Source organism: Cyprinus carpio, chromosome A17 (genome assembly GCF_018340385.1).
Source record: "Cyprinus carpio isolate SPL01 chromosome A17, ASM1834038v1, whole genome shotgun sequence".
In the NCBI taxonomy this organism is placed as follows: domain Eukaryota; kingdom Metazoa; phylum Chordata; class Actinopteri; order Cypriniformes; family Cyprinidae; genus Cyprinus; species Cyprinus carpio.
The window spans coordinates 17138726-17162454 of NC_056588.1; the positions used below are offsets into that span (position 1 = coordinate 17138726).

Below are 23729 nucleotides of genomic sequence, written 5' to 3' on the forward strand. Positions count from 1 at the left end.
TTCTTCAGGTATCTTTCAGCTGCAGATAAAGTAAATATTTCATGTCATGTCTATTTAAATGTTCATGTGCACTGAAGAATCGATCATGATGACTTTAAAATATAATAGTCAGGGTCTCTGAGTAAAGCTAAAACTCTTTATGACTATAAAGGCAAAGATCTAAACATAACCCAGATTTCATATGGAATGTTTATTTTGGTCTAGTAACAGTGGCCAGTCAAAAATAAGAAAATCAGAGTATATTTAACCCAGACACATCAAAGATAATCGACAGTCAAGAAACAAATAATTAACAATTATAATATAGATAAACTGACAGTTTGAGATGACACCTTTTCATCTGGAAAGGACTCAATGGAGAAAAACATTACCATATGAATAAACAAATCTGGATAATGACAGCAATTTGATCAAATGCAGCAATTTGGTCTGTACCAAGTTTGCAGAATGTTTAGAATGTCACTGCTGTTTCCATTGCTTCCATTCTTCAGGCAGTTATTACCAAATGAGACCAGAAAGAGCCAGAGGAGTGCATAACGAGACACATTTCAGAGTACAAGCTCATTTAAACGAAATTTTTCCTTGAGTTAGTACATAACTGTAAAAATGAGGGAAATCTACCACACACACCAAGAAAATTCACAGCAAATCATTAACAAAGGTGCCATTATCACTTCACTGAACAGAAATGAATAATCACTTTAGCATATCACCATGATTTAAGTACAAAATTGCTGAGCAAAACCATGCACGACAGCAGTGACTTTTTATGAACTGAAGCTGCTTTTATAAAATTCATTATCAGATACATGTAAAGGCAATTTCAGATGGTGTATTTTTTGCATACACCACTGCCATTATTACCACATTTACACAGTGCGACAAAATATTACAACCTAATGATATTCCAGTTCATGTTCCTCATTAACCTTCAACACCACCATCTGATTAAATTAAAGATTCTTTGAATAGTTATTCAATGTAGTAAAATATTAAATGTTTCTCCACAATAATGACCATTTAAGTCTTACAAGAGAATTTTATTTTAAAAGTTGAAGTGTGTCATTTCTGCGGCACTAGTTAATGAAACTGCGAAAAAAGGCATGAACACTGCCTCCAGTTGAAGATAGTCCCGCCCCTAAACCCATGCCATTGGTTGAGCCAATGTTGCATGGGCTGGTCAGGATGCTCAAAAGCAATTTTGAAAAATGCCATTTTTAGGGGAATGCCTTGTTGTTATCATATTTAACGCACATCACCTTACCAATAATGTGACTGAAAGAGTACAAAGGCTATGTTGTGTAGTTTTACAGAACTGTCTATCGCTACACACTGAAAAGTCCTTTTATAATGATAGATTTAGGAGCAGGTTTATATGGGTGTGATATTTTAATAACATCTCTATGAATTACAAATTAGGTCTGAAAATCTTAAGGCATCTCCGAGCAACAGGTTCAAGCAAGGCTCAGATTTGTATGAAGACTGATTTCTAAGTTCACAGCAAAATGAAGAACAAACTACAAACAAAAAGTCAATTAGACAGTATTTGCTTCCACTAGAGTTGTACAGCCTTTTGTTTTAGCAACACCACTTTACTGTCTACATCTACACGTGCATAGATAATGTAACCCAAGAGGAGAAACGGTCGGTGTTCACTTGAGAAGGTTCTGGAGCATGGCGGTGGCGTAGGTGGGTCGGGCCTGCTTGCTTTCGATGGCGTTCCTCAGGTACTGGATTCCGCCACAGCGCTCCCAGATCTCCTCAAACTGGCGCGGGAGGATCTCCGCTCCACGTTTTCGCGTGAGCCCGGTCTCCTCCAGACTCAGCTCACACATCTCCATGTCGTCCTTACCTGGGTACAGAAAAAGATAAAAGACATCACGCTATGCCTGGGTACACACCTCACATCCGCAGATAAGAGTATTTTCCAATAATCGGTTCAGCTGTTTTATCTTTCAAATCCTACTTCTATTCTGAAGAATTCATTGTTCACAGTAGAGGAAAATTACTGTTTTATCTTATCAAAACTTTAGGTATTGCTGAAGAAGGCCTTTGGCACCTGCAACCAAGAGGATCGGCTGCTTGTCTGGGTGAAGCTCCATCTGCCTGGCGATCCAGGCCCCATCAAAGTGAGCGTACCACCAGCCTTTTTTCTTGTTCTGGGGGTCTTTGTACTGGTCCGCGGGTCGTATGAAGGGAATGCGGAAGTAACGCTGCTGTCGGTTCATCGCGCTCTCTTGCTGCCGGGCTGGGACTGGTGGAGCGGGGTTCTGTTGGGCTGAAGAAATATAAAACAGTAACAAAACTTTCTAAAAAAAAAATTCTGATTAAGGTATTTGTCTGTTCGAAACTTGCTGCCAAGACTCTAGGGTGCTTGGGGTGGTTGAAATGCAATTGCTAAGGTGCTCTGAGTACATTTTTTTGGTGGTCCATCTAGAGTTCTGCATAGGATGGATTTTTTAGTCGCGCTCCTGCAAGATTCTGTCTCTCTCCCGCCCACTCCAGGATTTTTTTTTTTTTATAATTTGTCCCACCCATGACTTTCACATTTGGTCCCGCTCACAAAAACCAGCATGTAAAGCTCTACTTGAATTTTCAGTCCCTCTCCTCTAAGATTTTGTTCTACATCAGTGCCATAGTTTATTTTTTCCTATTATCACCCCCGCCCCATGCATTTTAATTCCATCATCCCTAAAGATCAAAAAGCTTTGGAGGTCTGCATAATGTTAAGATAGTTCTCAGAGAAATTCTCAGCGCTTCAGTATTGACTCTGCAAAGCCAGAAGCCTGATTTCATCTCTCGGAGAGAAGCAGCCTAAGCCCCATGCACCTGATACAAACACTCTGCTGTTTGAAGGTAAGACACATCTGAGGATTTCACAACAAGAGAGCCGGAGAGTTTGAAGAGAACCTACAGGTCACAGAACTCTAAATCTCCTGTTTGTTCTGCACGAGCAAACACTTAAAAAGCACTAAAGTCTTCCAGCAACCACACAGTGACGTGCCTTTCAAGTAGGAAAATCAACGAGAGGTTTGATTTCCTTGAAACAGCAGCGAGTGCCTTTAGATGTGCTTTTAGCTGTCTGCTTTATGTGCATGACAATGCTAACGCTAATCACAAAATGTGCTGCAAGGTTCTTGAAAAAGACAACAAACTGTGCACATTTTAACCTTGAGAAATTGTTGCAACACTCATTCGCATAAGAAAAAAAAAGTTTAGACGAGTATCTTTCTAGAATAAATATTATGCTGAATCACCTTTTGCCATTACGAATGAAATCATCAGCTACACACGACTGCACAGAGCAATTTGTATTGTTGTTTCACCACCGTGCAGGCCGTTCTCTAGGGAAAACAGGTCATATCTTACCATAGTCAGTGACCGATTTGGGAGCCCTCATCTCTGTGTCTGTATTTTGCTTCTTGTTCTTTGATTTCCAGGCATGGTACACCTTCAGACGACGATGAAATTCTTCTCGGCATGCCGCCAGCAACTCTATATCTACAAGGGTAAGAGATTACATAGTCAATACTGCATTGTCACTCATGAAGAGCAGAGTTTCACATGACCTTTCATTTTAAGTGGTTTAATTCATGCCGAACGTGAACATGGAACAACTGTTACAAAGTTTGTCTACGTTCAATTAAATGAAGATATTCCTTAAATGGTTACCAATATGCTAAACCTAAATTTTCTACATCTGTATGACTTTCTTTCTTGAATAAAATACAAAACAGGATGTTTATCAGAATGTCTTAGCCCAGGGGTGTCCAAACTTGTTCCTGGAGGGCCACTGTTCGGAGTCTAGTTCCAACCTAATTATACACACCTGAACCAAAGTAATCAAGCTCTTCAGACTCACTAAAAACTTCCAGGCAAGTGTGTTGGAGCTCCAGGATATTGGCCCTCATAGAGCAGGATTGGACACTCCAATACAATTGTTTTCCATACAATAAAGTGAATATTTATAGGTAAAATCAAGCTCCAAAAAAAAGCAGCATAATAAAAGTAGTCCATCTGACTTGTGCAGTATAATTATTATTCAAGTCTTCTGAAGTTATATGATTTGAGTAATTATGCCCAGCAGTAGATCCTCAAATCTCTGTAGTGAATGCACATACTACATACATACAAGTCTTTGTGATTTATGTTTTAACTACCATAAAAGACAAATAAACAAATCTGCAAATAAAAAGACAGCCTATATAATGCATTAACTTTCAAAAATTCAAAAAATCAAAAATTATGGATTGAGAACAAGCTACAAAATCAGTCACTCCAAAAACACTGCGCTGTCGCCATCTCCATCATGCTTGTTTTCCATCTTCAAAATATTACAAGCTAGTCCCTCCATCTTCAAAAATATAACATGTCAGTCTCCAATCTCCAAAATGGCATGCTTTTTGACATGAACAGCTTCAGGTGAGCAGATTGAGGGAACTGATTGCTCTTACCACAGGAGGTGTTGATGGCGTCTCGCAGCTCAGCGTACTTCCACTTGCTCAGGTCGTACTTCTTCACCTCGGCTGCCACCTTGTTGGCCTGCATCTGCGCACCCCTGAAATTACACAGAGGAGGAACAATTTGGAGTTTTTCTTAGCTTCATATTTCTCCATAGGCAAAGGTTCTGATCTATCTCCAAAGCTCCTGTTACCAGCTGCTAAATGTCCCCTAAGCCACAGCACAATCAGATGATTAATTGGCCTTTTGCTTATGTGGAGATACTATCTCTGAAACTTGTAGTGACTTGGAAATAGCACGGATCATGCCAAATTAACACCTCACTGAGCAAATTAGATGCAGCCTTGGCAACACTGAGCCTCAACAGTGAGGGTGGTTAATGGCGGTTAACGATGGTTAATGGTGAGCGAGGGTGAGGCCACACGTGAGCTCTGCTTGGGTTTCTCCAATCCTGACTCCCACAGGGAGAGCTAAGCCAATCAGAGAAGGGATTGCCTTCTTCTTTAATAAAGACGTCCAAGGACTGTGAGGAGTCTGTGGGGCAATGGCAAAAACATCACCACCCTGATTCTAATCCTAATGGCACTCCTAAATGCATCAAATTCAAGGCTTGGGAACTATGTGATCACAACTGTTAGCATGTGGATTTCTGATATTGTTTCAGGTGGTCTTGGCTGGCTGAAGAAATGAAAAAATAAAACATCTGGTGATACCACTGCCACAGTCTAATTAGTCTTTTAGTAGAGTGTGCACAGAGTTATAGGGTTCATAATGTAAACTGACCAAATGCATATAAATTTAGCCGTTTTAAAAATAGACAATTGAAAGTAGCAATTCAAAGAAAATCAAATATAATGCGGAAAAATTTTAGATGTGAAGCTTCAATGAACTGCTTCAAACAAGCCTGTGCATGAGGAGAGAAACATTCAACATTCAACCATTTTAATGGATAAAAACTCCATTTGTTTTAAGAATATGTCAGCTGTGTTTTCTGTTCCAAACTGGTTGCCGGTAGCTTCCAAGGCAATATGTGGTTGCTAAGGTTCCGATAAGTTTTCAACCCATTTCTAAGGTGTTGTCAGGCACTGCTAGGTAGTTATTAATGTGTACTGAATGTTTTCACATTTCAAGCTTCTTACTAGATAGTTGCTAGGTGTTCTGAGTGGTGATTAGTGTGTTGTTAGGGTGTTCAGGGTAGTTGATGCAACATCCCTCCTATGAGATTTTCTTTCAGTCTGAGCTGAATTTTTCCTATACCTCCTAGCCCCAAGTATAATAGAATGAGGAATGATGAACTCTGATAATCTTATGAGAGACTGTCGTTTGATTAGACTTCAGTAACAAGCTCATAATTCCCATCCTACTAAAGAAAGACCTGCAATCTCCTGAGCCGAATCTTTTCCACAGAAGACAATTATTCCAGTACCTGAGGCCAGTCATAAAGTGATGATGTCACCCCACAGCCTTAAAGCAAACTTTCTCATATAAAAGCAGTGACAGGAGTCCCAGAAGAGACGGAAGGTTTGTCAGTTTGAGTGGTGAGTGTGTGTCTGGGAGGAGCTCTTGCGTGGCTTAACTTGGTGACAATGGATGTAGGGACACTCTGTCGACTCTGACAGCTGTGAAGAGCAAAGCTGCTTAACGGAGACCCTGTGAGAGAAGTCACTGAACCAGCAACCCTGCTGATTAACCCACTCATACAGGTGTAAGTGGAGTGCTAACACAAACACAGAGGAACAAAAAAGGAATGTCAACACTAGTGCTGGGGAAGCTACTCATAATTCAAAGCAGTTAAACTACAGTCGAGCAAGCATTTAAGAAAGTGATTACTACATTTCAAACTAATAACAAAAAGTACTGAACTTTATTAAAACTAGTTGAGGGAAAAATACCTTTTTAAATATATAGCAGGCCCCCCAAAAATCTACATATTAAAAATATATCAGTGTTAATGCATTATATATAAGAAAATATCAAAACAAGTGGCATTTATTGTAAAGATAGCACAGGCACATTTTCCAAGCAAAAGATTTATAAATAAAAGCTTTAAAAACTATTTTGTTAAATATTAAAATGACTGTATATTATATTATTTTATTACAAAACAGTAAAGAAATGTATGTTATAAAAGACTAATTTTATATAAATGCTGTTTCTACAAAAATATTAAGACGTGCAACCATTTTCAAGACTGATAAGTAAACATAAGTGTCTGAGACTGCATTTTACCATAATTAGCTTGCAGATGTCATTTGATTTGATATTTTATGCAAAGTAATGACATTCATACATTTTAAGCAATGCTTAAAGGGGTCATATGATGAGATTTCAAGTTTTCCTTTCTCTTTGGAGTGTTACAAGCTGTTCGTGAATAGATAAGATCCCTAGAGTTGCAAAACTAAAGTCTTAAGCCCAAAGATATATTCTTTATAAAAGTTAAGACTCATCCACGCTCCCCTAAAACGCCTCGTTTAAGCACACCCCCACATGTTACTATGTGGGAAGATTTGCATAATGCCGCCCCAAATGTTCACGCAAAGAAAGAAGGCGTGATGATGAGTTTTAAGAAAGGTGGGGCATAGAGGAGCAACAATAATGTACAGTATGTGGAAAATAATGTGTTTTTAACCTTAAATCGAATAAACGCATTTCATTACACCAAATACACAAAATAATGTTCTTTTTTTAGCAATGTCATATGACCCCTTTAAAGCAATCAATGACTATGACATTCAGTAGAAAATAGAATACTTCAAAATTGCAATAGAACTGTATATTCCAAACCTCTAAAATGATTACTATAAAATGTAGGTAGTTAGAAGCACCACTGCTTCCAGTTAATGATTCCACAGCACTGGTAAACTGCCATATGGGGCATTTTCTAAGTGATGTGTAGATAAGACCAAACAGGCTGATATTTTATTGTGACAGATTTCCCTCTGCTATAAGCTAATTGAAACTGATGACTCCAGATGACAGCACAAGAATGAGAATCATAAACACACTGCATCAAAATTCTCTTTGCCTTTAAAGCAACCCTTCTCAGTAGGCACTAAAATGCAAAGGCAAGTTTCTTTCTCAATTACCATCATCCAGTGCTGAAAATGTTCATACTGAGAGCTTGAGACATGCATAAATTCAACATATATTTTGAGGCAACATAAGTAAATGGAAATAGGGTTGTTGAGCTCCTAGCATAACAGAAAAAGGAAATAAGACCGAAATGGATCCACACCTATAAGAGACTCCTAAAAGCTCCCCAAGGCACTTTCTATGACTATGATTTCTTTAGCTATATTTAATAATTAATATTTAATAATTCTAATCTACAACTAAATTTGAACATTTTCTGAGGACAATATGAGTGGTGCTTAAGTGTAAAAAAAAATTGATGCCACAACAATAGAGTGTTCTGAGTGGTGCAGGGCATTCTTATACATTCTATATTGTGCTGATAAGTGCTTTCCTAAATCAAAAGAATCTCTCTATGATAATCTGATCTCTTGATTTAACTTGGATCCCTCATTTAGTACAAGTGTATGTGATTTTTGTGCCTATTTTATCATTTGTCAAGCGTAAATTGTATATTAATATTAAATGGCAAATATTAATACTTAGTGTTGGGGGGTTGTTCAAAGTATGAACAATAATAAAAAAAAAAATAAAAAAAAGTTCTGTGTCTTGGATTTCATTGGTTCATGCTCCATTTCTGTTGAAAAATACAAATCTACAAATTTTACCACGTGCTAGGTCTCTATTCAATCCAAGAACTCCAATAAAATAATTTATTCATGTACTTTATTAAGTATTTAGGTTAATATCAAAACTAAGAATTTGCCCATTGTTTACTGTGACTTTCTATGAGTAATCCTCTATCTAGGTTGTTGTGAGATTACGGGGACAGGACGTGATTGTGGGTGAGTGTGGTTAGACTAAATGAAGTGGAAAATCAAGGGAAAAAGAGGCCTGTTCTAGGTCTTACATCTCTGTGAAGAACCAAACACCTGTGGTACCATAATTGGAGGGGAGAGGAAGCACAAAAGAGGTTTGGATGATAACACGGTCTTCTTAGCACCCAGTTAGCACATGTAATAACAGCAGAACAGCCTTTTATTTTATTATACATAAAGTAGGAACAGGCAACACTTCTTTGTCCACTTCCATTAACTAAATGAAATCTGACTCTCAGTGCTGCACCGCAGGCGTCTCGTGTTTCTGTTTACCTGCTATTGTAGACACATGGGTTGGTCGCAGTAAACATGATTCATGGCATTTATGTAACGCTGTCTGGCAGAACCTTGTTCTTTGTTTGTTGTTCTGTCGCCACTCAAGACCATACAGGCTCTTTTCAGATGGAAATCTCCATTTAAAAATATTTGCGATTTATGTGTGTTTTATGAATGGTAACCAGGGCACAACCCGGCGTGGAGTCTTCCTTTGTTTGATTTCACCCGGTGACGCCGTTTGAGATGTCGACTTTATTATTTTATTATGGTGTGTGTGTGTGTGTGTGTGTGTGTGTGTGTGTGTGTGTGTGTGTGTACCTGCGCAAGTTGGGGTCCATTTGAGCTTCATCCTGGATGAGTTCTGCCTCGCTCTGAGCGATCCTCATGGCTAACTCTCTGTCCCTCCTCTCCTGCTCCAACATGGTCTGTCTCTGAGTCTCTTCCTCTCGCTCCAATGCCAGCTGCATCTCAATTTCAGCCTGGAACAAACATACATTCCTACAAATCAATAATACACACACATAATCTTTGCCACACCTGTGCCTTCTTTCAGTTCCAACTGGATGGTAACACACAGAGACACATGCATACAAATGGGTGCCGGCAGGGGGGGCCGGTGACCACATATTTGAGTTTAGAGCATTGAACTGTGGTGGGTCAAGAAGAATCCCAATGAGTTTGATACTATCCCTTTAAAAAAAAAAAAAAAAAAAAAGACTTTTGGGATATGTCATACTGGCATTAGGAGGGAAAGGTATTCATGATATTTGTTGTAACAGGAAGTCGGGGCAGGACTTGTCCCTTTTCTTAAAATAGCCAGGAGCTTTTTGTTTACATCACAGCCTTGAAATATAATGTGCTACTTGCTAGTGAGAGGCAGGGGCAAGACGTTTTCAATCTGGAGAGCATTTGATTGGACAAAAATTTTGATATGCCCACAAGTGCTAGATGAAGAATATTTTGATCAGTTTTCCTAAAAAAGAAAGTTCAGTTTAAAAGCATAAACCTGCTAACACCTGATTTTGCTGACTTTCAGGAAGGTTGTGGCAGCTTTTTGGCCGTAACATTTCTCAATCACCATGATGCTGTTTAAGGCAGGTTACAGAATTCCCTCAATCTCCCCATCCACTGACGTCTGGTACAGCTGAGGGAAGAGAGATTAGAGGGGCAGCCCTGCCCCAGACGAACAGTAACCCATCTATAGCACTGCCCACTGAAAGGATATTAAGCCATTACGCTCCTGCTGTGTGCTAAAGTCTGATTAGGTGTATAATCAAGGCTGTACCGCAGCCAGCCGGCTTGGGATTCTATGTCTAGACTGTGGTAAATGAAAAAAGGAAAAAGAATAAAAACAAATGAAATGAACAGCATGGTTTTAGATGTGAGAGGAAAGTCTGGGACAGAGTCCAGCAGCGTGGTCCAAAAACATAGGCCAAAACAGAGCAAAGGAGTGTTTGAAGAGAAAAACTTAGATGGAACATTGTCACAGAGAAAACCTTGGACAGAAAGATGAATGGTGCAGGCGCTATTCTGAGCAAAACAGCTGAGGCTGAATACCCATATATGCAAAGACATATGTAGAGAGGGAGGGTTACAGCAAACATGATAAATCTGAGCTATGAATCAAACTGCTAAAAGCAGGAGAGACTTGGTGGAAAATGGAGTGATGTATTATGTCTGAAAATAACAGTGATAATGATTTTATAAACAGTGTGACAGCAGTCTTTGAGTGGATTGCAAATGTTTTCTTCTGCAAAGGTCTTCAATTTATTCAAGGACTCCAAGATATTTTTGAAGTTAACAGAAACAATCATATTTTCAACCCAAGGTGATAGAATCAACATTGATCATATATATATATATATATATATATATATATATATATATATATATATATATATATATATATATATATATATATATATATATATATATATATATATATATATATATATATATATATATATATATTATATGGGGAGAGAGATAGAGAGAAAGAGAAAAATACTTGGAACAACAGAAATGGCACAATATAGAACAGAATAAGATAATTTAATAGAAATAGACTTTATAAAGTCTCACTTGTTAAAATTAGTCCAGGCTTTATCTAACATGAACTAATTAGCCATAGATTTTTCACAGCAATATTTGTTATTGTTATCACAGTTGGTAAAATATAATTTCAGAATGCATTACTGTTATTATTAACAAAATGAATAATTGTTAAATATGTTTACAGATGCAATAGTTGATTTTAAAAATGTATTAGTAAATGCTGAAACACTACCTAATCAAATAAATACTATAGAAGTATTGTTCATGTTAACAAATGTAGTTAACTAATGTTAACAAATGGAACTTTATTTCAAAGTGTTACCAAAATGGCTCAGAAGGAATTAAATAATTATCTTAAAGTATAGAAAAGAATAGAATACAATAGAACAGAATAGAGAGTTTTAATTTTAAGAAAAGAAAAACATGGCTCAGAATAGAACAGAACCAGAATAAAATAGATTAACATAAAATGTCACAGTAACAGGTAATGTCTAGAATAGAATAGAATAGAATAGAATAGAATAGAGTAGAGTGTTTTAATAAATAATAGAGCATTTAAAATGGAACAGTGTTAAAAAATGGCACAGAAGGAAAATAGAACAGGGAAGATGCCTCAGAACAGAATTAGAATAAAATAGAGAATTTTCATAACACAATTCAATAGAACAGTTGAATATAAAATGGGTAGATTGAAAATAGATCAAGCAGTATTTAGCCCTAGAATAGAATAGAATAGAATAGAATAGAATAGAGTAGAGTGTTTTAATAAATAATAGAGCATTTAAAAATGGAACAGTGTTAAAAAATGGCACAGAAGGAAAATAGAACAGGGAAGATGCCTCAGAACAGAATTAGAATAAAATAGAGAATTTTCATAACACAATTCAATAGAACAGTTGAATATAAAATGGGTAGATTGAAAATAGATCAAGCAGGATTTAGCCCTAGAATAGAATAGAATAGAATAGAATAGAATAGAATAGAATAGAAGCCTGTGAAGAGTGTGCAAAAGTTTTCGGGCAACATGGGCACAAAGCGTCTCTGCAGGACGATTCATTTCGAGGGAGCAGCGCAAGGGAAGTCAGACAAACCCCCAAACACAGCATCACTTTTGAGAGAGAGGGGACATAGGACTTTCACTCCGCAGACACATCATAATCCAGCCCCAGGAGGTAGGCAGGGGCTGATGAATAAACCCACAGGCCGCTGTGGCAGCTCAATACAGTCATGATTATGCCTGCAGAACAGCCAGTCCTGGCCAGCTCTGAACATGCCAGCGTGAGACGGAGTGGGCATTTGGTTTTCCGAAGGAGTCAGCGGAGGAGAGAAATCAATACACAGAGGGAGCACGTATACACATACACACCTGCATGACTCGCTCTTCCTCTTCTCTTTTCTTTCTCTCCTCTTCCTCCTGTTTCCTCTTCTGCTCCATCTCGGCTTTCCTGATGGGAGAGAGATTGAGGGAGGACCGTTAATGAGTTACACCGGCCTGCTGGGAATTATTCCTCCTGATCAATGACCCACAGGAAGGGAACTGTCACAAAGAGAAACGCGGACTGCATCTAGTCTTTGTAGTTCAAGCGAGACCCTTCAATAGCAGCTGAAATTGAATAGTGTGTTCCGAACATTGTTGGTGAGCGTCATTACCAAATATTAGCATTTTCATATCAAAAGACCTATATATATTATACATCTCATAAACAGCCAACAAAATCTGCTGCATCTTTCTTTGTACTTTGTTGTTTTTGGGATTTGGGTACTGATATATGCAACCATGTCAAACTGAAGACCTTAAAACGGGGAGATTTCTAAAACATAAGCATGAAGAGGGGGTATGGAGGGTACAGTAATGATATCATTTCCAGTGAATGTTTTGCTGCTCACAATAAAGGAGTGCAATTTGCATTACAGTGGGTCCAAAAGTCTCAGAGCACTGGATTTTTTTTCTAGTTTCAATTTCTATTTACAATTTACACTTTTGCTTTAAAGAAAGCAACATTTGAGCTGAAATAAACCAAACCAAAAATTCATGTCATAGTAGAAGTAGCATCTGTTTTCTATATTAATATATATTAAAATGTAATTTATTCCTGTGATGGCAAAGCTATTCAGCAGCCAGCCATTACTCCAATATTCAGTGTTACATTTCTAATCTGCTGATTTGGTGCACAAGGAACATTTCTTATTATTATTATCAGTGTTTAGCTGCATAATATTTCTGTGTAAACTGTGACTCTTTGATGAATAGAAAGTTCAGCATTTATTTGAAATGGAAATCTTTGTAACAATAGAAATGTCTTAACTGTCACTTTTGATCAATTTAATGTGTCCTTGTTGAATAAAATTATTTATTTAAAAAAAAATTGAATGGTAATATCCTATTTTTATAACTAATTTTACAGGACATCATAATCCTAAAACTTTATTTCCAGTTGTAAATTGGATTTTGAATACCAGATTTTGCCACCAGATTTTCAAAGTTTGAACGTTTTGGACCCTACTGTATATGAAACCCTCGATATTTAGTGAGAGCCATCAAAAGAATGAATGCAATTCTCGATGAGTAAAACTGGGCCACACTTAATGATCTTCTACCATCACATTATGACAATGGGATTCTGGGTCTTATTATTATACAACATATTCTATATGAAGTAATCGCATTTACGTCACATAAAACTCCTGAGAGTGAGAAGGTTTGAAAATTGAGGGTTAAACAATTAAATCCAGATAATTTAGTAATACAAAAGGAAGGGCTCCGGGTTGGACGGGCCACAAAACAAAGCATGAAGCATGATGAAAGTTGCTGTTGTTGCATCTACTAGTGTGGAACTGAATATTCTTTGACAAGACTATAAACAGAGAAATATCATCATGGCCTGATTCGTGAAACGATGACAGATGCTGTCCATGACAGCAGACTCTGGAGAATGCATAAGAGAGAGCAGGTCAAGCCGAACCCTCCAGTGATGTATTAATCTCTCTGCCAATCCCCTCCCACACCGATTTTTTCAGCTCCTGTTCTTCTTTCAAACACGCTGGGACTCTGACCTAATGTACAGTTCATCCGATTTGAAACTTGCGACGTGACTCACATGCGACGGTCTTCTTCCTCCTGTTTGCGTAACTGCTCCTCTTCTTCGTGCCTCTTCCGCTCTCTCTCCATCTCCTCCTGAATGTGCTTAAGTCGCTCTGTCTCCTCCTGCTCCTGCTTCTTCTTCTGCATTGAGGAGAGGAGCTGCTCTGAGCGTTTCACCAGGCCCTCATACTCCTGCTCGATCTCCTTGCGGCTCATCACCGTAGACTGAGGGTAAAGTTAAAAAGAGAGTGTTAAAACTGATTTGATTTAACTGATATGGGTTATATATATTTAATGTATATTTTAGTTATAATGTCTGCTCTGCTTACATATGAATGAAATTTTACAGGGCAGTGTTTCAGACTCAGTAATTAAAACTGCGACGACGGTGATTACTTAACCACACCCACAGCTTTCTAATAGTGAGTCAACTTGCTCACTGATGTGCATGATGATTTTGGAACTAATTCCATAAAATGCTGTTTAACAGAAAACATTTGTTTCAGGTTGTTATGATGAAACACTAAATATAATGGCGAAATTACAAGGGGAAATCTACACAAGTGTCAAGAAGTCAGAAAAGCACTAATTAAACTATATCACTTTCTAAAAATATCCATCATACTGCATTCTACTATTCATTTCCTTTGTGCAAATATAGAGATATATTGCTTTTGTACAATCATTAAAGGGGTCATATGATGCGATTTCAATTTTTCCTTTCTCTTTGGAGTGTTACAAGCTCTTGGTGAATAAAGAAGATCTGCAAAGTTGCAAAGACTAAAGTCTCAAATCCAAAGAGATATTCTTTTTAAAAGTGAAGAGTCAACCACGCCCTCCTAAAATGGCTCGTTCTAACACACCCCCATATGTCTACATCATGATGTGGGAAGATATGCATAACGCCCCCTAAATGTTCTCAAAAAGAAAGAAGGCGTAACTTTTATACTCGCTGTTGTCGCTGCCGCCATGTTGTGGAGACGCTGTGTGTTTCATTGTGAAAGTGAAACTACTTTGTTTGGGCTTCCAAAAGAAGACACAACCAGAAATCAGCGGTTAAGTTGTATCTACAACACTGTTCCAGAACAGTTCAACCCAAATATTCAGATGTGTGCAGTGCATTTTACGGAGGACGAGGACTGTTTCCTGGAAGAGTAGCCTACAATACTGGTGTCTGTTTCTATAAAGTGGGGCAGTTCCAACTTTGCATGGACAGTCTGGCGCTTCTGACTCACAGCCTGTAAGTACGTTTTCATATTTAAAGAATGATGTAGGCCACTGATGATTCAAACATGAGTTTTGAGCAGTGTAGAGTAGTGCTTGTTGTTTGTCGTTTCTCCGATCATAAATGCACACATGGTTTTATGTTCACGCGGCACGATATGCTACGCAACGCAACGCGTAAAAAGACAGTGTCAGTCATTATAATCAGTAATTATGTCCCCACTGGATGCAACAAATGCCTCGTTTGTAATGGGTTTTATTGGTTTTGTCATCACAGTATGGCAAGGGGTGTAACATTTCCGTCACACGCTTGAGGAATAAGGCCAGTCACAATGCACTGGATAGCTGGCCAATCAGAGCACACCTCACTTTTCAGACTGATGAGCTTTGTAAAAAATTGCCGAGTTTCATAAAGGCGGGGCATACAGGAGCAACAACAATGTACATTATGTGGAAAATGTTTTTTGAATCTTAAACCGCATAAACACATTGCATTACACCAAATTATTACTTTTTAACCCACTTTTTTTTAGCGTCGTATTATGACTTTTTTTATTTTTTAGTTTAGTTTAGTTTTTTTTGTCTATCATTCATTAATTGTTTGTATTTTTGCAATCCCAATATTTACCATAATGAAAAAAGGAGACTTGTATGTCACCGAAAGTTTAGTAAGTCTGACAAACAAAACTAAATAAAACAAGACAGCGCAACAGTTTGATAGGATTTTTGGGTTGTCGGTCATTTATCTAATGTGAGGTCAGTTAGCATGATACACAACCAAGTCTTCTGAAGTCATAATGAAGGAGTGGATGCCCTCCTCTATTGTTATATAGAGAATAGGGAATAATTCAATTTGGAATTGTATCCATTGCATCTGTTCTGGTATTAATGGTATATTCAATGTCTGTATTTGGGATATGACCAATAGTCTGACCCATTCATTTAGCCCAGCTTCCAGAGAATAAAAGATGCAGTTGTTTGTAATTAATTCATTTGATTCATCATGCAATCAAAAGAATCAAGAGTTCTAGAGTGTGATGCTTTGTTTTGTTTATTTGTTATCTATATGACTATAACACTAGTGTATTCTAAAGTAGAGGCTAGACTGCAAATTAGATTTTTAAAGTGAGGGGAAAATTTAAGTGAATAACATCTTCAGTTTGATCTGTTGGTTATTGTTTATCACGAAAGGTCTTAGTCTTTGTCAGTTGTATATTTGACTTATTTTTATATACTTTTTAAAGCTTGACAGCATAAACCACTATACACTTTTGTTGTATGGAAAACAGAAGCTTGCACATTCTGCCTAAATATCTTCTTTTGTTATAATAAGAGGGTGGAATAATATTTGAGTGAGTAAATGATGACATGATGACAGGACAGGCCACTTGGTTGAACTTTACAGTAGCTTCTTTAAAAAGATTTTCTTTCGGTGCTTCATTAAACAAATTTGAACAAGGGTTTCACAAGAAAGTGGCAGCAACTCAGTGGTTACCCATCAGCTCGGCGACAGGGATGATGCTGGGCCACATTCACCACAGCTGTATTAATATCCTGCAGATATTCATTAAACCTGGATGTGGATTTTGTGCCATCTGGCAGAGCACCAGAGGTGCGTGGAGGGGTGCAGGCATTGTGAAGGATCATTGTACCGCAGAGGGGTGGGGACTCAATGACAAGGTCTGTCTCACCCCCTAACGCTAGATGACTTAGAGCTAGTGTGTTGAATGACAGCCATTGACACAATCTTCGTTATTAGCCAGGGAGACCACAGTAATCTCCAGTCCAGATGGTAAGGTGATGGGAGGCATTGCCAATCAAAAACCACATGCTAATCAAAACGTGCTATGCTAATAACAAAGAGGGCTATCACGGGTGCAGAAGTGCGGAGAGCATCTTATTTAAAGGGAAGAACGGAATGTTCAGGTAGAAAAGTTTCAGCTCTGGTGCCAGCTATCTATCAGGGAGAGGGCACAATGTCTCTCGAGCTCCCTGTCAATAATGCACTCCACGTAGGGCTCCACGCAGAGAATACAATAAAGCATATACTGCATTCAATCAAAGCAGAAAGTTCGAAAGGAGGCAAGAAATCAACACTAGAAAGGGCATAATGCAACAAAGTCTTGAAAATCGACTTGACAGCGTGTGGTGCGAATGTCAATGATGATCTGCAGACAGAAATCTCATTGTCGACTGTCAATTTGCATACTTTGTATTTATTTACTCTGCTGTTGAGTGCTAGATTTTCTGCTGAATGAGATGAAACGCTTCTGCTCTCTTTCTTTGGGCCCCAAGAAGGGAGACACTTGAAGCTGGCAGACAATTCTAGCCATAGCTTTAGACCGCCTTTATCAGGACATGGAAAAAAACACACCTGTTGAATTATGCATGGAAACTGATACACGACGGCAGACTAAGAAAAGGGCTACACCATGTAACATCATTGTGCTCTGAACGCTGGAGGAGGTGAAAGGGGATTTGTCGACCTTGGGCGGTTTTCCAGTGGAAAACCTCACCTTGATTTTGGTCATGAGGGCGTCGGTGGAGGTGGCCAGTTCCTCGACCTGTTTGCCCATTTCTTGTTTACCCTCTTTGAGTCCATTCACAGCTTCATTGAATTTCTCCATCCTCTTCCTCAAATTTTTCACCTTCACCATGCCATCAATGCTGCCACAAGAATAGAGAATAAGGTTTATTAGTTTATTCAAAAATACATATTTTGTACACCTCTTCAATATTAGATCTCATTTTGATATTTTGGGTCATTTTGAGAAAAAATATCAAGGTATTTTTTTTTAATTGTATCTCAGACCATCCAAAATGTAGATGAGTTTGTTTCTTCACTGGAACAGATTTGGAGAAATTCAGCATTGCATCACTTGCTTACCAATGGATCATATGCAGTGAATGGGTGCTGTCAGAATGAGAGACCAAACAGCTGATAAAAACATCAAAATAATCCTTAAATAATCCTTACAACTCCAGTTCATAAATTTTGACCTTTGATTGTGAAGTTGTAAAGTTGTGTTTGCAATAAACAAATCCATCACTAAGGATTAACAACGAGTCCATAATGCATAATACCACTCCCTAAAGTAAAAAAAACTGTATCCCCTGTTGTCCTCTCACATCAAAATCCACCAACATATTTGTTTAGAACTGTTTTGGACTGTTTTCACTAGTTAAAAGTGCTTGATCTGTGCATATTGTTCTCCTGATGCAGACAAGACTTTTTCACTGGAGGAAGCGTTAGTATAGATTACGAACTTGTAATAACCAGAAGCAATGGTTTGAAGATAAAAACGAAGGATTTGTTACTTACAAATACATAGCTTTTCACTTCACAAGACATTAACTGATATACTGGATTATAGAAATGCCTTTATTAGCTGTTTGGACTCTCATTGTGATGGCACCCATTCACTGCAGTGGATCCACTGGTGAGCAAGAGATGCTAAATGCTAAATTTCTCCAAATTGGTTTCGATGAAGAAACAAAAACTCATCTCGGATGGTATGAGGGTGAGTAAACTTTCAGCAAATGTTCATTTTTGTGTTGTTTGTTTTTTTGTGATTTTTTCATTTTAATATTGTTTGTTGTGACTTTTCTTGAAAAAAGTATAAAAGCTTTTCAAAACCATATGAAACAAACATGAATACAAAGAATGCGTTTTAAACTAGATTTTTCCATTCAGATTTGTCACTGACTGCTTTCCAAAAACACCAAATGGATGCAAACAACATAGTGACAAGTGTCGGAAAACAGATCCTCACACTGAGTTTGCAATGCATGAGAAATCAGCCACTAATAGAGGCATGCTGTGTGTACATACCGAGTCTTGTGTCTTCTTTTGCACAGCCACATGCGAACAGTCTTCTGAATCTTGATGCAGGCACTGGCCCTGAAGCTCATTTTGTTCCTCACTGTGGCAAGTAAAAGAAAGAGGAAGAAGATGCTTACTCATCTACAGCATCAAACTGTAACATTGCAAAGGTGAATGGGAGGGCGTGGGATGCTTCTAATTGCTTTTATGAAAGGCAGTTTACTGAAGTTATGAAGGGTGACGTACATTTAATAACTGACAGTGTGCACCACTGGACCTTTTTCCAGCGGCTGCACACCAGCCACTTATTGACTCGCTTTACAAGCTCAGCCAGGTGCTCTGGATCAGACTTCATGATCTGGTCAAACTCTGCAAACTGAGGTAAGCACAGACACACATTGAGATTTATATAGCTGCATTTATGAGGTTCCCATGTGAGCCAGCTTAATGAAACAGTCTTATAATATTCCAACCCTCATGAGAAATATCATAAGACATTATTACCTTGCCAGGGCGGAAGAAAACCCTGGTCAAGCCAAACTTGTAATCATTCTGGTTGAGGCCAAGTGCTTTAAACAGAGCCTGCAGAAGGAGACAATACAATCAGACAGCGGAATGCGTGCTTTATTAAATGCCTATCAGAGATCAATAAGAAAGGCATGATGGCCTCAGGACAGTGCTTATACTCTTCTGTTTCAATGATGTTACATTTGATGTTTTCATGCCTTGGAAACTTAAACATTTGGTTTTCTGTGCTGTTTTGAACATTATTGCCAGAGAGAATTGTGATTTAGAATCAGAATGATTTGAAAACAATAAACAAGTCACTAATGCTTTCCAACTTCTGCCACTTTGCAGCTGAAGTGTTTATGAACTTTGTAGCTTTCAAAAAATTATATAATAGTGGTTGACTTTCTAGCTGGCATTGCAAATGAAAAACATAAATTGTTTTTAAAGTGTCAAAATTACATTGATAAAACAAATGTATTCCTAAAATATGCTAATCCAAACTAAAGGCCTGATTGTTCATTATCTAAGTAACACATTTCTAAGAATTTTAAAATAGACTTCTAAAAGATTTTTCCTTTACAATGAGCCAATAAATAATTCAGATTTGTCACTGATAGCTCAAAAACACCATCACCACACTGTAACAGTCAGTAATGTTTTGCAACGTATACCACTTTCCAGCAAAAGTGTTTATGAAGTTTATAGCTGTCAAAGAGTTACATTAAAAAGGTAAAGATTTCCACCTGTTATTGCACATGAAAAACAAATAGTTGCAAACAGTTTTTTGGGGGGGGGTTTCATTTCAGACATAAAAAAATGCACCTAAAATATGCTTCAGTGAAAATCCTAAATAAAGGCCTGACAGGATAAAAAGCTCTTATTGTTGAACCTTGATTATACTCTAAACATTGCATTACAAGCATGATACAATCATCAGAATAAACAAGTAATTTTCAATAATTGCAATCAATGATTAATTGCAGCCTGCTCATTCACTGTATTAGTGAAGGATCTAATTGTACATTTTATGATGAAGTAAATACTTTATATGTAACCACGGATGTATGATTAAAGTGCAATTTGACTTTCAAATGTATCTGTAACTACCGATGATAAACCACCATCATTTATCATGGAAATCAATGAGGGATTACTCTGTGCGTGCTTTGGCATATGGATATGAAAGGTCATATAGTCTTTTCTAAAAATAATCCAGCAGCTAGCCATCATCTATCATACTAATCCTAATTGTACAACACAAGAACATCATGTGAATAACAACACAAATAGAAACAGCTATTCATTTTAGATGCAAATCAAGATCAAAAACAATAGAGGTTTACTTTGCAAAAGAGTCGAGGATCAAGCCTTGTGAGCTTGTTGGGCATGTACTGCTTGTACATGTTGTAAAGCTCGTGAAACGGAGCTCGGGAGGGGAAGCCACCCTGCATCAGGTCCAGCACTGATACCATGCCTGAGAGGAGAGGAGAAGTACAGATCATGTAGCCAGTGAAGATAAAGGATTTGCTGCATTACAGACCGGAGCTGAAGCATGAACCCAGTTTAAAGGAAGATTCAACATCTTATTCTTTGTAATGTGCACTCACCTTGTAACTGAACACTGTATGTGCTTGCCTTTGTCAACAAAACTCACAGAATGAGTTTATAAGAGTATAAACACCTAGGACACTTAAAACTTACTAAGTAGTACTTGCTACTATGCAAGTACTGTAGTTGATGAGTATACATTTATTGTGGTGCATGACTGTTCAACAAAAGTCTAAACAAAGTATGAAACTAACTGACAAATCAACATACCAGTGCAGCTCCTAGAATATACTTTTCTTATATTTCTTGCCTGAAAGTTTATTTCTAAAACTTTGCTAACAGCTTATAAAACGCAATAACAGCAACCTTCAAAAACTCTTGTGGCAACGCCACCTCCAAAACATAATGAAAAATCAGTGGAGCTCACATTTAATATGGCCGCTCCAAAGGCAATATCTGGATTTGTTTTAAAACGGAGCTTGCGACTGATGAGCGCTGTGTATTTGTGATGGGTTTTCTTAAATTAAAATATCTGAAGCATTACCACACGTGTTGTGAGATGAATCGGGAACTAAAATAAATAAATAATACACCTCTAAAATTGTATACATACCCGAGCACTGAAGCTGAGAAAGAATCTGAGCTCCTTCAAACTGGTGGCTCACCATCTTCAGATTAGGCTTGACACAACGGATAAAACTAGAGCCTTAACAACACATACACATGAGAAATGATTATATTATGTATAGTTATAACAATATATTTTAAGTAAAACATATTATTATGTTGTTTATAGTCAGCATGACAAGACCTTTGACTAAAAAGTGTTTCTACATGTTTTTTTATGTATCAAAAATGCAGTAAAAACAGTAATATTGAAAGATTTTATTACAATTTAAACTAACAGCTTTTTAATTTAATATATTTTAAAATGTAATTTATTCCCGTGATGGCAAAACTACATTTTCAGCGGTCATTACTCCAGGCTTCAGTCACATGATCCTTCAGAAATCATTAAATATGCTGATTTGGTGCTCAAGAAATGTTTTCACTTGTTGTCAGTGTTGAAAACAGTTGTGCTGCTTAATATCTTTGGAAACCGTGATACTTTTTTCAGGATTCTTTGCTGAATAGAAAGTTTTAAAGAACAGCATTAATTTGAAATAGTGAATACATCTTCTGTAACATTGTTGATATCTTTACTGACACTTGTTGAATAAATGTTTTTCTTTTCCTTTAATCTTACTGACCCACAAGTTTGAATGTAAGTGTAAAAGAGAGACAATAGCAAATATTGTCTACAGTAACAGCAAATAAAAATAAATAAATAAAATGAATACAACGCTTGTGTTTTTCTACGAAATTGCAATAATCAAAAGATACAAAGATGTCAAATTTACAGCCACTTGCTCAGCAGCTATATTAATTAATATATATATATATATATATATATATAGCAGCTATATATATATATATATATATATATATATATATATATATATATATATAAATAATTAATTGTAGCAGCAGCAACATTTTTTTTTTTAATTAAATACCAGGATAATATAACTTAAGGTATTAAATATATGCATTAAATCATTTAACAAATTAAAATATAAAAAACAATAGCTACATTTAATTTTTGGCATCATTGCACAGTGAAAAGGGTCCATACAGCATATTCTGGCCAAGAACGGCCAATTTAGGAGAATACCTTCTTCCTGACATGCAAAGCAAATAGGCATATTTTGTTCATTTTAATAAGTCATTTACATAGTGCCATAAATCAGCAACTGTCACGTTGCATCATTTGCTGTGCCGCCTGGTTTGCGGCATGCATTAGACACACTCAGTAATAACCAAAACAAGTGGCCAACGTTTTTAAAATGAGTAAATAACCCATTACTCACTGTACTGCGTAGCTTTTCCAGTAGAAGGTTCAGTTGGGTCTATGAAAGTTAATCAGAAATGAAATGTGAGAGTGAGTCCTGTACATTTTAATCAAGAGTATCTTTTTGTGAAAAAAAAAACCTTTATACACATAGCTGTAGAATTATGCTGCCATGCAAATGGTATCACATATTTTGACACACACAGGAAGTATCAGACATACATTATGCCGGTGGTTAGACCAACTGTGAAGATCTTTTCTACAAATTCAGTATATAATGGTGACATAAATGGCGTGATGATGTGTTTACAGTGAAGGTTCTCTTAAAGTATAAATTCCTTGTGTATGATTTCATGACAAACAACTACAACAGAGACCAAAAATGTGGCAGTCACACTGACACAAAGACATGGCAATGGACCAAGTGGGTGAAAGAGGTTGGAAGAGAAGGGTGGGAGAAAACTAAGATCTGCATTTGTTTATGAGGTTGCAGGTGCCGGCACTGAATATTTCAGCCAGGCTTACCCTACAAAAGCTTCAGTTTTTTTCACTTTTTTTCCTTGTTTCTCTTTACATATTTATTTCAGCCCCAGAACTTTTCACAGGGAAAGGCTGAAGAAACAGGAGAAGGTCTAAGAGAGGAGGACGGAGAAAGGGCAAATGTTAGAAGGAAAAGAATTAGGTCACCAGGTCAAAGGTAAACGTCTCTCACAAAATGAAAACAACTTGATGAATAGCAAGCCCCACAAAACAAAATCTACAGCGGTCTAAAGACAAACATTTGAGGAACTCCTAATCTGAGGAAAGCCTGTAGTTTTGAGACCTTAATTTTTTTTGTCATATATTCAGGCCTGTTAACAACTTTGACAAAATGTGCTACCTGGCTATCAGGAGAATGGAAATGTCAGA

General features: G+C 37.3%; 1 protein-coding gene across 4 annotated transcripts in view; it reads right to left on the bottom strand.

Moving 5' to 3' along the window:
• Window positions 1-175: 175 nt before the first annotated feature.
• LOC109086026 (unconventional myosin-VI-like) overlaps window positions 176-23729 on the bottom strand; it is a 56046-nt gene continuing 32492 nt past the window's right edge. For 2 of the 4 annotated variants that reach the window (XM_042774264.1, XM_042774265.1), the window contains 14 exons: window positions 22840-22878; window positions 21543-21636; window positions 20725-20855; window positions 19376-19453; window positions 19118-19247; window positions 18881-18971; window positions 17565-17715; window positions 13841-14049; window positions 12109-12187; window positions 9006-9166; window positions 4455-4558; window positions 3370-3501; window positions 2060-2278; window positions 176-1852 (listed from right to left, as the gene is read on the bottom strand). In XM_042774264.1, the coding sequence (XP_042630198.1) occupies window positions 1653-1852; window positions 2060-2278; window positions 3370-3501; window positions 4455-4558; window positions 9006-9166; window positions 12109-12187; window positions 13841-14049; window positions 17565-17715; window positions 18881-18971; window positions 19118-19247; window positions 19376-19453; window positions 20725-20855; window positions 21543-21636; window positions 22840-22878 (1818 nt within the window). In that variant the 3' untranslated portion in view covers window positions 176-1652. Of the gene's footprint in view, window positions 1853-2059; window positions 2279-3369; window positions 3502-4454; window positions 4559-9005; window positions 9167-12108; window positions 12188-13840; window positions 14050-17564; window positions 17716-18880; window positions 18972-19117; window positions 19248-19375; window positions 19454-20724; window positions 20856-21542; window positions 21637-22839; window positions 22879-22978; window positions 23453-23729 lie in introns of those variants that run through there. The other 2 variants (XR_006162163.1, XM_042774266.1) reach the window with 2 other exon arrangements.